This window comes from Brachyhypopomus gauderio, chromosome 6 (genome assembly GCF_052324685.1).
Source record: "Brachyhypopomus gauderio isolate BG-103 chromosome 6, BGAUD_0.2, whole genome shotgun sequence".
NCBI classification, from domain to species: domain Eukaryota; kingdom Metazoa; phylum Chordata; class Actinopteri; order Gymnotiformes; family Hypopomidae; genus Brachyhypopomus; species Brachyhypopomus gauderio.
Window position 1 is genome coordinate 27,824,191 of NC_135216.1, and position 16,143 is coordinate 27,840,333.

Genomic DNA, 16,143 nt, shown 5'->3' on the forward strand with positions numbered 1-16,143 from the left:
ACTCGTTACACCATCGATAAAGACAACCGATGTCTCTCTGTCCTTTTGGGGAGGATAAAAATGACAAACATATCCAAAAGAGGACAACTTTTTTATAAAACACTTAAAATCACCTACATTTTCTTTCTTGTCAGTGGACGTGTATGCTTAACATTACGACTTAATGTAACATAAGCATTACGACTCAGAAAGAACGAATATGACAGAACGAACAAAGACAGGCTAATACGAAGATAAATACATATCTGAATAAAATTTTGATTTAATCTTACCTATTTTATAAAGGTAAACAGGTGCCGTGCGTGCGCGGGGACCGTGCAGCCAGTCTTCCCAACCTATTACAATCAGAAAGTGAAGTGAAGCAAAGCGAAGTGTCTAGATACGCTTTCGCCGTTCGCTGAATATGCTTTATGGTAGTGATGGCAAAACGAGGCTTCATGAACCAATGGGGCTTTCCATCTAAAAGGTTCATTACCTGGAATGTCTGTGTATAAAATAAAATATTTTTGCCACGTCCCAATGGATATAAAAGTGTGTTTTACATGGAAATATTATTATTTGAGTGATGTGATGTTGAACACGTAAAATAAATACTTATTTTGCTTGTGGAACTCGGAGTACAAGAGTGCTTATGGAACTGAAAAACAGGAAACTATCTATCCATCTATAATAATACGAATAATAAATAATAGCTGATATAATCTATTTTATAACAGACCTTTAACCACTAACTCCAACTAATTAACCAATGCACACCTCTCACAACACCAAACACCAACTCAAAACCCACAAAGGGCTGCAAGGCTCAAACTAGAGTTCTGCACCGGGTCAGGTACGGGTACGGGCAAATAGATGCTGAAACGGGTGGGTTTTACACATACCGCAATTTTACGGGTATGCGGGCGGGTAAGTTAAATTGAGCCAAACGAGGATGAACTTTCAGCATACATCGAACTCAAGCCACCTAAGGACGAATCGTTCGATGTTCTTTTGTGGTGGAAAGAACACCAAGACGATTTCCCCAAACTGGCAACAACTGCCCGAAGTGTCCTCTCAATCCCCGCATCCAGCGCTGCGAGTCAGAGATTTTTCCTCCGCTGGTTTTGTGACCCAAGAGCGCAGAACGCAGCTCAAACCTGGGACTGTGGACGATATACTGTTACTGTACAGTAACCTAGGATAGATTTGTGAACCTATGCGATTTTATTTAGTTGTTATACTGGCATTTGTTCCCTCTCGTTTTGCGCTGTGTTATGCCACCGGTTGGCTACATAAATTTTCTTGCGTTTACCAGTTGCTACTTTTAGATAGGAATACTGTTTCTGCACAGCAACCTTAGATTTTATTTTGTGTTGTACTGACGTTTTTTTCAGAGGCACATTGAAAAATAAAGTGCTCTATAGGAATACTTTCGACTTGTGTGATTTTTCACGGGCACGGGTGGGTAACGGGTAGAATATTAACGGGTCCGGGCGGGTACGGATTTAATTTTGAAATAGCCACGGGTTCGCGGGTGGGTGGGTGGGTGCTGTACTCTGGTCTCAAAAAACGGACCCGTGCAGGACTGTGGCTCAAACCCGCTTTATGTGGTTGTGACACTCAAAACGAAACGATGACGTAGCCCACTGAATCCGAGGCCTCGTTTGTCATCAGTCACGTGATTTTTACGGTAATGACACACGCCTCGAACCGGGGCTTCATCTGGCACGCCCCTTTTTGCTCGATACAGGCTCCGAGGCATCGCTTCAAATGTTACATCACTACTTTATGGAGACAGGTTGCCGTATCCTAGATTTGTTCGCTACTTTGGAAAGAGAAAATTATGTAAATGCCGAAAGGTAGGGTAGTCATCGTCATCGCTTTCACTTTTCAGTGTAGTGTCCATCGCCATTGTACGTTGTACACTGTGAAAAAGTACGTCACCCATTACTTAAACACATTCGCTGTTAGAAGATGAAAAAATATATATTAGTGATCAAGTTATGATTTTGATTTTCATACAAACCGTTCTTCAGCCATTGCATTTTTAAGGATACGCACTGGTGTTTTGGGAATATTGTGCTTTGGACCAGGGGCGGACTGGCATACATTGCTACCGGGGATTTCCCCGGTGGGCCGATGGGTTAGTGGGCCGGTTGGCCGCCGGGCCGCTGGCCGCCGGTGGTTTAACTCAGCCCGTGGAGGAGCCACTGCCACACACTGCGGCCCCGGCCCGTAGTCACGCTGCTGTTTAACGGTGTTATTACCTCTCCCGCTCCAGTCAGACTAACCTGCTCAGCGCGGCCGCGGACTGGGCCTGTAAACACATGAACGAGTTGGACCGCGGCCGCGGACTGGGCCAGCTGATGCGGGCTGACGGTATGCACCGGATCAGAAAAAAAAACAACTTGTCCCAGAAACTCCGGGCCGGACTACGAAAACATACAGCCGTTTAAATTGTAGATAACATGTTATTTTAAACGTACTGCTGTCGCCTCTGCAACGTCTAAGGCACCATCTACAAATGACCTTAACACGGTTAACACGGACGCAAGTGGCGGTCTTAAAGGCACTGTTTTTTTTAAAGCTATTGAAATTCTTAGATTACCACTAACCACCACAAATAGGTAAGAGGAAGAAATACCCATGTTAGAGTTGTAGGTTGTTCTTTAGGATGCACTTTGCGTAAAACAACTTGTTTGGTGGTCTTATGATTGTGACGATGGGGTCGTGGTGAAGGATGAGACACGAATCCCTCTTGTGGCGACAGACGTCACTTTTATTTTAAACAGATATTGCGCAATAGCGCACGATAAACACTTATACAATCAGCACAACGTGCAGACATAGACGACGACGAGCACAGGACACTGCGCGAGCGCACATTAAATAGACAAACCACATTAGCCCCACGTGATCACGAGACGATTCACAGGTGAGACTTATTAATCACACAACAAAACCCTAACCACGTATATACACGGACGCAGACAAAGCACGTGGACAACGTTTACACACGCCCAAAAGGGAGGGGCCGGGGTCCTCAACGTGACAGACGCCCCCTCCAAGGGCACTACCCGTCCCGGGGTGCCAACAGGACCGAGTGCCCCGAACCCACGACGATGGGCGGATCCGACGCGCTCAGTCCTGCGTCTGGGAGGTGACCGCCCTTGGTGAAGCGTCCGCCACGGACCGCCTAGAACACCCTCCCTGGGAAGACGGGGGAAAAGACGGGAGACACATTAAACGGAACGTTCACAAACACACACACAGGCACGTTTACACAAAGTGGCACGAGAGGGAAAAATGGGTTAGGCACACAAACGGGGAGACTAACGAACACTGGTACACAAAAACATGAAACAGGGACCCAGCTACGCGCCAGGAGGAGAGCTAGGAGGGGAGAGAGACCGGGAGCTGCAGGCGCTGCTGCAGGGGATGTTCCTCCTCCAGCCTTTGCTGCGGACCCTCCGCTGGGTGCAGCACGGCTGGCGGACGCGCCCGGTGCAGCGCGTCTGTCGTACGCGCCCGGTGCAGCGCGTCTGTCGTACGCGCCCTGTGCAGCGCGACCGTCGCACGCGCCCTGTGCAGCGCGGCTGTCGTACGCGCCCTGTGCAGCGCGGCTGTCGTACGCGCCCTGTGCAGCGCGGCTGTCGTACGCGCCCTGTTCAGCGCGGCTGTCGTACGCGCCCGGTGCAGCGCGGCTGTCGTACGCGCCCTGTGGGCCGCAAGGGAGCTCCTCCTCTGTGTCCATCTCCTCCTCTGTGCCCCGGCTCCACTCCATGGACTGCTCCGGGCTGCCACTCCCGGAGCAGTCCATTGCACTTTCGCCGGAGCGGTCGGAGGATGGACACTTCACCGAACCCCCTTTCCTAGTCCCGGCTGCTCTCTCAGAGGGAAGTGGACTCTCCTCCTCTCCCTCCGAATCGGAGCCTTCCTCCTCCTCCCCGTCTTCCTCTACGGTGGGAGAGAGACCTACGGGCGGATGAAGGTTGTCCTCCTCCTCAGACTCCTCCTCCTCCTCCTCGCCGTAGTCCTCGGGAACCGCGTCGCATACCGAGGGGGGGTAGGCCTCCTCCTCCTCGCCCACGTAGTCAACGGTGGAGGCGTCGTCATCCGAAGAGGGGTAGGCCTCCTCCTCCTCGCCACCGTAGTCTATGGTGGAGGCGTCGTCATCCGAAGAGGGGTAGGCCTCCTCCTCCTCGCCACCGTAGTCTATGGTGGAGGCCTCGCCTACCGAAGGGGAATACGTCTCCTCTTCTTCCTGCTCCTCCCCCTCAGAATCCTCCTCCCCGAATTCCACCTCCGGGGTGGACGCGATTACGCCTACCTGCAGCGGCGAGGTGGCGCAAGAAGGAGCAAGGTGTCGTTCCCTCCATATACGCACCACCCCCTCGTGGAGCATCTCCACCAGCTCGGGGTCCTTTCGCTCGAGCCCCCGAGCCATTCACAGGTGAGACTTATTAATCACACAACAAAACCCTAACCACGTATATACACGGACGCAGACAAAGCACGTGGACAACGTTTACACACGCCCAAAAGGGAGGGGCCGGGGTCCTCAACGTGACAATGATGGACTATTTAAAAGCCACTATGTGGCTTTGTAATCATATTATTGCTGGAATTAATATTGTCCATATGACAATAAACGCCGTCATATACACTACGTGCCATGTATATATACAGTATATATACACACACACACACACACACACATATATATATATATATATATATATATATATATATATATATATATATATATATATATATATATATATATTAGTAGCGAACCGTGACCATTAAACCTGGGCCCGCTACACCCCCCCCCCCCCGAATTATTTTTTTCCTCTCCTAATAAACTGCACTAAAGAATAAAGAAAAAACCGAGACGACAGTATAGCTTTAGAAACGCATGTAGTGCGTTCAAATAACATTTGTACTAGATAACTTGTTAAGCAAAATAAGTTTCTAAACAAAATAAGGTTTCACAGCTCCGTGGTTCTCGCAAGCGGAATATGTAAATGAGGACGTCAAAGGGCCGAAACTAGCTAGCGGTGGTGCTAACGACAGCTAGCGTCATTAGCATACAGTTAAGCCCGCCCACTAAGAGGGAAGATATGATTGGTCAATTTTGCTGTCATTTGAAACTGGTATTGCGCTGAATTATAACTGCCAGGCCCTCTGTAAACGAACAGCGGGCATCACAGTCCTGATAGGGGGAGACACAGGCTCACAGGCTTCCACTTAACCCCTCACCTTCCAACACAGATTGAATAGACACGGTTAAATATTTTTATTTGCTTATATTTTTGTAATTGTTTAGATGTTGATTGTAAAACTGTAAGTAGATAAAATAAAATTGGATAATTATATATATAATGTTTTAAGAATATTTTAGGCCCTCTGAGAGGGCGTAGAGGGCCCTGACGGTTCGCCACTTATCACGAGTATGTCGTTTAATTTCGTTCGACTCCACCCATGGGCGTGGTAGTGGGGGAGAAAGTGGTAGGGAGAGGGGCCAATTTTTTTGCTCATGTGCCTCGTTTACTGGCATTTATAAGGGCCCAGTGACATCGACAGTGTACAGGGCCCAGAATTTGCTGCGATACACCCCTGATTCCACAACTTGAACCAGTCGACATTTAATCATATATAGTTACATATAGGCCATCGGCTAGGTTACCTGATTCGTGCTGAATATATCAGTACAACAACAAAATAAATATATAAATTAATTTATTTCATATATTTCATTTATTACATATATAAAGGTGACATCACAAAATACACATCACAATATATAAATACTAAACTATGCATAACAAAAATATATACTTTTAATTTTCCAGACACAAAGCTTAATTATCTTTAGGGTGAAATCATTCGATTATGTTCTTCATAATCGAGTTTTCACCACAAATTTATGTCAAAGCCTGGAGGTGGTTTTTAGTGTTTATGGCCAGTAAGTCGAGTCTTCTGAGGTGTCTCAGCACTACGCCTGTGATGTCATTCCAACTTTTTGTGCTGTAGTCCTGCAATATGAGATTTCTGGTTGATGGAATGCATCTGTGTTTTGCTGTGTATTCTCATACTGTAGATCGTTTTACGGGGATACAGTGTAAAACGTACACAATACATATCTGTAATTATTGCTGTAAATAATATGCTTACCATATTTTTAAGGTGAGAGATCAGACTTTTGAAGTGCATATCCATCTTTTTAGATATCCTCCTGGTAAGGTCTGTGACGACGACGTGTGTTGCCTTTGTAATTAAAACAAAATGAACAAGAAAAATTACTATAATAATTTCCAACGTTTAAAAGGCAAAAAAATTAATGTTGATGTCTTTGACGACACCACCGACTTACACATTGCTCCAGCTCTGAAACCTGACGATGAATATCAAGCAGGAATATCTGCAGTTTGCGTGGGTCGCAGTCAGACTTCTCGTGTTCCCCGTCATATACCCTCATCACGTTTTTTAGAGTACGTAGAATAAACAGTATGTGATCCTTTGACTAGAAAAGAACGAATAATTGATGATTGGCCTTAAAGGAAACATCATATTGTTTTTAAATCATGTTAACACATAATGTCTATAAAGAGGTAAACATCCTTGATATTTTTTCTGTACCTGTAGTTGAGTAATGTGGCTATACTGCTTGTTCGGAAACTCCAAATTCAATTTGGTGTCGTCACGTATAGCATTTTTGCACTGAAAGTAAATCGTGTAAATATTAAATATTAGTTTTTTTAATGTTTTTTTTATTTGAACACAATTTATTCTGTTTTTACTACAGATCTGCAGTATATATTTACTTACCGCCAGCTCAAGATGCGAAATTGAGCTATTGCTTAAAATGTGAAAATTGCTGATGGACCCTTTCTTTTGTGTCTTCATCCACGTGCAGCCGCTCGCGCAGTTCCAGTAGCTAAGCGCGTGCAGGATAAAAACCCACATATATAACGGTGCCATTTCCGAGCACAGTAAGTGCAAATACCGTAGCTAATAAAACACACAGTCAACACTGATAAGTTTAGAGCGTTCGGTTTGCGTAATTAATTGTTCCATATAATGTAAACGGAAACGGTTTATAAGCTCGAGAAAGCTCTCCCCGCCACTGCATTACATACATTTGCCCTCTCCGTGTTAATAGACTAAGTTCTAGTCACAAAGCAACCTGAACTCATGAATAGCTTTAGTAAAGCCAAGTTTGCCAGACACATTGTAAATATTCCTAAATGCAATATCATACGCAATACAGGCGCTATCTCTTATTAAAAGAACTCTAAAGTTACCAATCATTTAACATAACATTTACATTTCACATATTTGAAGTTACAAGGCACAATGCAGTAGTCTCACTATTTCCTTCAGCTGTGACAGACTCTTCGTTTTTCATTTCGTACTGTCCGCTCTTGATCCATTTGCAGGCGGCGCACTGGCGCTGCACGCTGTAAAATACAAGAAAAAGGCAAATCCACACGTGTTTGGTGTTCATCTTGGCGTTCATGCTTTTCGCCGTTCTTGGCTGAATATTTTTTTGTGGAGACATGTTGCCGTATCCTAGATTTAATCCCGAGAACTAGAAAAGGAAAGCGATGTTTGAAATTCCCTGAGTATTAATCGCTTTCGCTTTTCGCTTTCCGGTCTGTGGATACTCGTTACACCATCGATAAAGACAACCGATGTCTCTCTGTCCTTTTGGGGAGGATAAAAATGACAAACATATCCAAAAGAGGACAACTTTTTTATAAAACACTTAAAATCACCTACATTTTCTTTCTTGTCAGTGGACGTGTATGCTTAACATTACGACTTAATGTAACATAAGCATTACGACTCAGAAAGAACGAATATGACAGAACGAACAAAGACAGGCTAATACGAAGATAAATACATATCTGAATAAAATTTTGATTTAATCTTACCTATTTTATAAAGGTAAACAGGTGCCGTGCGTGCGCGGGGACCGTGCAGCCAGTCTTCCCAACCTATTACAATCAGAAAGTGAAGTGAAGCAAAGCGAAGTGTCTAGATACGCTTTCGCCGTTCGCTGAATATGCTTTATGGTAGTGATGGCAAAACGAGGCTTCATGAACCAATGGGGCTTTCCATCTAAAAGGTTCATTACCTGGAATGTCTGTGTATAAAATAAAATATTTTTGCCACGTCCCAATGGATATAAAAGTGTGTTTTACATGGAAATATTATTATTTGAGTGATGTGATGTTGAACACGTAAAATAAATACTTATTTTGCTTGTGGAACTCGGAGTACAAGAGTGCTTATGGAACTGAAAAACAGGAAACTATCTATCCATCTATAATAATACGAATAATAAATAATAGCTGATATAATCTATTTTATAACAGACCTTTAACCACTAACTCCAACTAATTAACCAATGCACACCTCTCACAACACCAAACACCAACTCAAAACCCACAAAGGGCTGCAAGGCTCAAACTAGAGTTCTGCACCGGGTCAGGTACGGGTACGGGCAAATAGATGCTGAAACGGGTGGGTTTTACACATACCGCAATTTTACGGGTATGCGGGCGGGTAAGTTAAATTGAGCCAAACGAGGATGAACTTTCAGCATACATCGAACTCAAGCCACCTAAGGACGAATCGTTCGATGTTCTTTTGTGGTGGAAAGAACACCAAGACGATTTCCCCAAACTGGCAACAACTGCCCGAAGTGTCCTCTCAATCCCCGCATCCAGCGCTGCGAGTCAGAGATTTTTCCTCCGCTGGTTTTGTGACCCAAGAGCGCAGAACGCAGCTCAAACCTGGGACTGTGGACGATATACTGTTACTGTACAGTAACCTAGGATAGATTTGTGAACCTATGCGATTTTATTTAGTTGTTATACTGGCATTTGTTCCCTCTCGTTTTGCGCTGTGTTATGCCACCGGTTGGCTACATAAATTTTCTTGCGTTTACCAGTTGCTACTTTTAGATAGGAATACTGTTTCTGCACAGCAACCTTAGATTTTATTTTGTGTTGTACTGACGTTTTTTTCAGAGGCACATTGAAAAATAAAGTGCTCTATAGGAATACTTTCGACTTGTGTGATTTTTCACGGGCACGGGTGGGTAACGGGTAGAATATTAACGGGTCCGGGCGGGTACGGATTTAATTTTGAAATAGCCACGGGTTCGCGGGTGGGTGGGTGGGTGCTGTACTCTGGTCTCAAAAAACGGACCCGTGCAGGACTGTGGCTCAAACCCGCTTTATGTGGTTGTGACACTCAAAACGAAACGATGACGTAGCCCACTGAATCCGAGGCCTCGTTTGTCATCAGTCACGTGATTTTTACGGTAATGACACACGCCTCGAACCGGGGCTTCATCTGGCACGCCCCTTTTTGCTCGATACAGGCTCCGAGGCATCGCTTCAAATGTTACATCACTACTTTATGGAGACAGGTTGCCGTATCCTAGATTTGTTCGCTACTTTGGAAAGAGAAAATTATGTAAATGCCGAAAGGTAGGGTAGTCATCGTCATCGCTTTCACTTTTCAGTGTAGTGTCCATCGCCATTGTACGTTGTACACTGTGAAAAAGTACGTCACCCATTACTTAAACACATTCGCTGTTAGAAGATGAAAAATTATATATTAGTGATCAAGTTATGATTTTGATTTTCATACAAACCGTTCTTCAGCCATTGCATTTTTAAGGATACGCACTGGTGTTTTGGGAATATTGTGCTTTGGACCAGGGGCGGACTGGCATACATTGCTACCGGGGATTTCCCCGGTGGGCCGATGGGTTAGTGGGCCGGTGGGCCGCCGGGCCGCTGGCCGCCGGTGGTTTAACTCAGCCCGTGGAGGAGCCACTGCCACACACTGCGGCCCCGGCCCGTAGTCACGCTGCTGTTTAACGGTGTTATTACCTCTCCCGCTCCAGTCAGACTAACCTGCTCAGCGCGGCCGCGGACTGGGCCTGTAAACACATGAACGAGTTGGACCGCGGCCGCGGACTGGGCCAGCTGATGCGGGCTGACGGTATGCACCGGATCAGAAAAAAAACCAACTTGTCCCAGAAACTCCGGGCCGGACTACGAAAACATACAGCCGTTTAAATTGTAGATAACATGTTATTTTAAACGTACTGCTGTCGCCTCTGCAACGTCTAAGGCACCATCTACAAATGACCTTAACACGGTTAACACGGACGCAAGTGGCGGTCTTAAAGGCACTGTTTTTTTTAAAGCTATTGAAATTCTTAGATTACCACTAACCACCACAAATAGGTAAGAGGAAGAAATACCCATGTTAGAGTTGTAGGTTGTTCTTTAGGATGCACTTTGCGTAAAACAACTTGTTTGGTGGTCTTATGATTGTGACGATGGGGTCGTGGTGAAGGATGAGACACGAATCCCTCTTGTGGCGACAGACGTCACTTTTATTTTAAACAGATATTGCGCAATAGCGCACGATAAACACTTATACAATCAGCACAACGTGCAGACATAGACGACGACGAGCACAGGACACTGCGCGAGCGCACATTAAATAGACAAACCACATTAGCCCCACGTGATCACGAGACGATTCACAGGTGAGACTTATTAATCACACAACAAAACCCTAACCACGTATATACACGGACGCAGACAAAGCACGTGGACAACGTTTACACACGCCCAAAAGGGAGGGGCCGGGGTCCTCAACGTGACAGACGCCCCCTCCAAGGGCACTACCCGTCCCGGGGTGCCAACAGGACCGAGTGCCCCGAACCCACGACGATGGGCGGATCCGACGCGCTCAGTCCTGCGTCTGGGAGGTGACCGCCCTTGGTGAAGCGTCCGCCACGGACCGCCTAGAACACCCTCCCTGGGAAGACGGGGGAAAAGACGGGAGACACATTAAACGGAACGTTCACAAACACACACACAGGCACGTTTACACAAAGTGGCACGAGAGGGAAAAATGGGTTAGGCACACAAACGGGGAGACTAACGAACACTGGTACACAAAAACATGAAACAGGGACCCAGCTACGCGCCAGGAGGAGAGCTAGGAGGGGAGAGAGACCGGGAGCTGCAGGCGCTGCTGCAGGGGATGTTCCTCCTCCAGCCTTTGCTGCGGACCCTCCGCTGGGTGCAGCACGGCTGGCGGACGCGCCCGGTGCAGCGCGTCTGTCGTACGCGCCCGGTGCAGCGCGTCTGTCGTACGCGCCCTGTGCAGCGCGACCGTCGCACGCGCCCTGTGCAGCGCGGCTGTCGTACGCGCCCTGTGCAGCGCGGCTGTCGTACGCGCCCTGTGCAGCGCGGCTGTCGTACGCGCCCTGTGCAGCGCGGCTGTCGTACGCGCCCGGTGCAGCGCGGCTGTCGTACGCGCCCTGTGGGCCGCAAGGGAGCTCCTCCTCTGTGTCCATCTCCTCCTCTGTGCCCCGGCTCCACTCCATGGACTGCTCCGGGCTGCCACTCCCGGAGCAGTCCATTGCACTTTCGCCGGAGCGGTCGGAGGATGGACACTTCACCGAACCCCCTTTCCTAGTCCCGGCTGCTCTCTCAGAGGGAAGTGGACTCTCCTCCTCTCCCTCCGAATCGGAGCCTTCCTCCTCCTCCCCGTCTTCCTCTACGGTGGGAGAGAGACCTACGGGCGGATGAAGGTTGTCCTCCTCCTCAGACTCCTCCTCCTCCTCCTCGCCGTAGTCCTCGGGAACCGCGTCGCATACCGAGGGGGGGGTAGGCCTCCTCCTCCTCGCCCACGTAGTCAACGGTGGAGGCGTCGTCATCCGAAGAGGGGTAGGCCTCCTCCTCCTCGCCACCGTAGTCTATGGTGGAGGCGTCGTCATCCGAAGAGGGGTAGGCCTCCTCCTCATCGCCACCGTAGTCTATGGTGGAGGCTTCGCCTACCGAAGGGGAATACGCCTCCTCTTCTTCCTGCTCCTCCCCCTCAGAATCCTCCTCCCCGAATTCCACCTCCGGGGTGGACGCGATTACGCCTACCTGCAGCGGCGAGGTGGCGCGAGAAGGAGCAAGGTGTCGTTCCCTCCATATACGCACCACCCCCTCGTGGAGCATCTCCACCAGCTCGGGGTCCTTTCGCTCGAGCCCCCGAGCCATTCACAGGTGAGACTTATTAATCACACAACAAAACCCTAACCACGTATATACACGGACGCAGACAAAGCACGTGGACAACGTTTACACACGCCCAAAAGGGAGGGGCCGGGGTCCTCAACGTGACAATGATGGACTATTTAAAAGCCACTATGTGGCTTTGTAATCATATTATTGCTGGAATTAATATTGTCCATATGACAATAAACGCCGTCATATACACTACGTGCCATGTATATATACAGTATATATACACACACACACACACACACACATATATATATATATATATATATATATATATATATATATATATTAGTAGCGAACCGTGACCATTAAACCTGGGCCCGCTACACCCCCCCCCCCCCCCCGAATTATTTTTTTCCTCTCCTAATAAACTGCACTAAAGAATAAAGAAAAAACCGAGACGACAGTATAGCTTTAGAAACGCATGTAGTGCGTTCAAATAACATTTGTACTAGATAACTTGTTAAGCAAAATAAGTTTCCAAACAAAATAAGGTTTCACAGCTCCGTGGTTCTCGCAAGCGGAATATGTAAATGAGGACGTCAAAGGGCCGAAACTAGCTAGCGGTGGTGCTAACGACAGCTAGCGTCATTAGCATACAGTTAAGCCCGCCCACTAAGAGGGAAGATATGATTGGTCAATTTTGCTGTCATTTGAAACTGGTATTGCGCTGAATTATAACTGCCAGGCCCTCTGTAAACGAACAGCGGGCATCACAGTCCTGATAGGGGGAGACACAGGCTCACAGGCTTCCACTTAACCCCTCACCTTCCAACACAGATTGAATAGACACGGTTAAATATTTTTATTTGCTTATATTTTTGTAATTGTTTAGATGTTGATTGTAAAACTGTAAGTAGATAAAATAAAATTGGATAATTATATATATAATGTTTTAAGAATATTTTAGGCCCTCTGAGAGGGCGTAGAGGGCCCTGACGGTTCGCCACTTATCACGAGTATGTCGTTTAATTTCGTTCGACTCCACCCATGGGCGTGGTAGTGGGGGAGAAAGTGGTAGGGAGAGGGGCCAATTTTTTTGCTCATGTGCCTCGTTTACTGGCATTTATAAGGGCCCAGTGACATCGACAGTGTACAGGGCCCAGAATTTGCTGCGATACACCCCTGATTCCACAACTTGAACCAGTCGACATTTAATCATATATAGTTACATATAGGCCATCGGCTAGGTTACCTGATTCGTGCTGAATATATCAGTACAACAACAAAATAAATATATAAATTAATTTATTTCATATATTTCATTTATTACATATATAAAGGTGACATCACAAAATACACATCACAATATATAAATACTAAACTATGCATAACAAAAATATATACTTTTAATTTTCCAGACACAAAGCTTAATTATCTTTAGGGTGAAATCATTCGATTATGTTCTTCATAATCGAGTTTTCACCACAAATTTATGTCAAAGCCTGGAGGTGGTTTTTAGTGTTTATGGCCAGTAAGTCGAGTCTTCTGAGGTGTCTCAGCACTACGCCTGTGATGTCATTCCAACTTTTTGTGCTGTAGTCCTGCAATATGAGATTTCTGGTTGATGGAATGCATCTGTGTTTTGCTGTGTATTCTCATACTGTAGATCGTTTTACGGGGATACAGTGTAAAACGTACACAATACATATCTGTAATTATTGCTGTAAATAATATGCTTACCATATTTTTAAGGTGAGAGATCAGACTTTTGAAGTGCATATCCATCTTTTTAGATATCCTCCTGGTAAGGTCTGTGACGACGACGTGTGTTGCCTTTGTAATTAAAACAAAATGAACAAGAAAAATTACTATAATAATTTCCAACGTTTAAAAGGCAAAAAAATTAATGTTGATGTCTTTGACGACACCACCGACTTACACATTGCTCCAGCTCTGAAACCTGACGATGAATATCAAGCAGGAATATCTGCAGTTTGCGTGGGTCGCAGTCAGACTTCTCGTGTTCCCCGTCATATACCCTCATCACGTTTTTTAGAGTGCGTAGAATAAACAGTATGTGATCCTTTGACTAGAAAAGAACGAATAATTGATGATTGGCCTTAAAGGAAACATCATATTGTTTTTAAATCATGTTAACACATAATGTCTATAAAGAGGTAAACATCCTTGATATTTTTTCTGTACCTGTAGTTGAGTAATGTGGCTATACTGCTTGTTCGGAAACTCCAAATTCAATTTGGTGTCGTCACGTATAGCATTTTTGCACTGAAAGTAAATCGTGTAAATATTAAATATTAGTTTTTTTAATGTTTTTTTTATTTGAACACAATTTATTCTGTTTTTACTACAGATCTGCAGTATATATTTACTTACCGCCAGCTCAAGATGCGAAATTGAGCTATTGCTTAAAATGTGAAAATTGCTGATGGACCCTTTCTTTTGTGTCTTCATCCACGTGCAGCCGCTCGCGCAGTTCCAGTAGCTAAGCGCGTGCAGGATAAAAACCCACATATATAACGGTGCCATTTCCGAGCACAGTAAGTGCAAATACCGTAGCTAATAAAACACACAGTCAACACTGATAAGTTTAGAGCGTTCGGTTTGCGTAATTAATTGTTCCATATAATGTAAACGGAAACGGTTTATAAGCTCGAGAAAGCTCTCCCCGCCACTGCATTACATACATTTGCCCTCTCCGTGTTAATAGACTAAGTTCTAGTCACAAAGCAACCTGAACTCATGAATAGCTTTAGTAAAGCCAAGTTTGCCAGACACATTGTAAATATTCCTAAATGCAATATCATACGCAATACAGGCGCTATCTCTTATTAAAAGAACTCTAAAGTTACCAATCATTTAACATAACATTTACATTTCACATATTTGAAGTTACAAGGCACAATGCAGTAGTCTCACTATTTCCTTCAGCTGTGACAGACTCTTCGTTTTTCATTTCGTACTGTCCGCTCTTGATCCATTTGCAGGCGGCGCACTGGCGCTGCACGCTGTAAAATACAAGAAAAAGGCAAATCCACACGTGTTTGGTGTTCATCTTGGCGTTCATGCTTTTCGCCGTTCTTGGCTGAATATTTTTTTGTGGAGACATGTTGCCGTATCCTAGATTTAATCCCGAGAACTAGAAAAGGAAAGCGATGTTTGAAATTCCCTGAGTATTAATCGCTTTCGCTTTTCGCTTTCCGGTCTGTGGATACTCGTTACACCATCGATAAAGACAACCGATGTCTCTCTGTCCTTTTGGGGAGGATAAAAATGACAAACATATCCAAAAGAGGACAACTTTTTTATAAAACACTTAAAATCACCTACATTTTCTTTCTTGTCAGTGGACGTGTATGCTTAACATTACGACTTAATGTAACATAAGCATTACGACTCAGAAAGAACGAATATGACAGAACGAACAAAGACAGGCTAATACGAAGATAAATACATATCTGAATAAAATTTTGATTTAATCTTACCTATTTTATAAAGGTAAACAGGTGCCGTGCGTGCGCGGGGACCGTGCAGCCAGTCTTCCCAACCTATTACAATCAGAAAGTGAAGTGAAGCAAAGCGAAGCGTCTAGATACGCTTTCGCCGTTCGCTGAATATGCTTTATGGTAGTGATGGCAAAACGAGGCTTCATGAACCAATGGGGCTTTCCATCTAAAAGGTTCATTACCTGGAATGTCTGTGTATAAAATAAAATATTTTTGCCACGTCCCAATGGATATAAAAGTGTGTTTTACATGGAAATATTATTATTTGAGTGATGTGATGTTGAACACGTAAAATAAATACTTATTTTGCTTGTGGAACTCGGAGTACAAGAGTGCTTATGGAACTGAAAAACAGGAAACTATCTATCCATCTATAATAATACGAATAATAAATAATAGCTGATATAATCTATTTTATAACAGACCTTTAACCACTAACTCCAACTAATTAACCAATGCACACCTCTCACAACACCAAACACCAACTCAAAACCCACAAAGGGCTGCAAGGCTCAAACTAGAGTTCTGCACCGGGTCAGGTACGGGTACGGGCAAATAGATGCTGAAACGGGTGGGTT

At 45.2% G+C, this 16,143-nt stretch overlaps 2 protein-coding genes across 2 annotated transcripts; both read right to left on the reverse strand.

Moving 5' to 3' along the window:
• Positions 1 to 5,906: 5,906 nt before the first annotated feature.
• Positions 5,907 to 6,903, reverse strand: LOC143516382 (interferon a3-like). The gene is made up of 5 exons (XM_077007933.1): positions 6,811 to 6,903; positions 6,622 to 6,702; positions 6,356 to 6,505; positions 6,157 to 6,249; positions 5,907 to 6,017 (listed from the first exon to the last, which is right to left on the reverse strand). Exons 1-5 carry the CDS (start codon positions 6,886 to 6,888, stop codon positions 5,907 to 5,909), a joined length of 513 nt encoding a protein of 170 aa, XP_076864048.1. The 5' UTR covers positions 6,889 to 6,903.
• A 6,628-nt stretch (positions 6,904 to 13,531) lies between these two features.
• On the reverse strand, positions 13,532 to 14,528 carry LOC143516383 (interferon a3-like). Its single transcript, XM_077007934.1, has 5 exons — positions 14,436 to 14,528; positions 14,247 to 14,327; positions 13,981 to 14,130; positions 13,782 to 13,874; positions 13,532 to 13,642 (listed from the first exon to the last, which is right to left on the reverse strand). The coding sequence occupies exons 1-5, from the start codon at positions 14,511 to 14,513 to the stop codon at positions 13,532 to 13,534; spliced, it is 513 nt and encodes a 170-aa protein (XP_076864049.1). The 5' UTR covers positions 14,514 to 14,528.
• Positions 14,529 to 16,143: the final 1,615 nt, after the last annotated feature.

Excerpts from the sequence above, each read along its gene's own strand:
- LOC143516382 (XM_077007933.1), bottom strand. The coding sequence starts at position 6,888 with ATGAAGACACAAAAGAAAGGGTCCATCAGCAATTTTCACATTTTAAGC. Across the intron at positions 6,250-6,355 it reads TTTCAGAGCTGGAGCAATGT|GCAACACACGTCGTCGTCAC; the intron begins GTAAGTCGGTGG and ends TTAATTACAAAG. Across the intron at positions 6,018-6,156 it reads TCTCTCACCTTAAAAATATG|GACTACAGCACAAAAAGTTG; the intron begins GTAAGCATATTA and ends CTCATATTGCAG.
- LOC143516383 (XM_077007934.1), bottom strand. The coding sequence starts at position 14,513 with ATGAAGACACAAAAGAAAGGGTCCATCAGCAATTTTCACATTTTAAGC. Across the intron at positions 14,328-14,435 it reads TTTCGCATCTTGAGCTGGCG|TGCAAAAATGCTATACGTGA; the intron begins GTAAGTAAATAT and ends ATTTACTTTCAG. Across the intron at positions 14,131-14,246 it reads GCCACATTACTCAACTACAG|TCAAAGGATCACATACTGTT; the intron begins GTACAGAAAAAA and ends GTTCTTTTCTAG.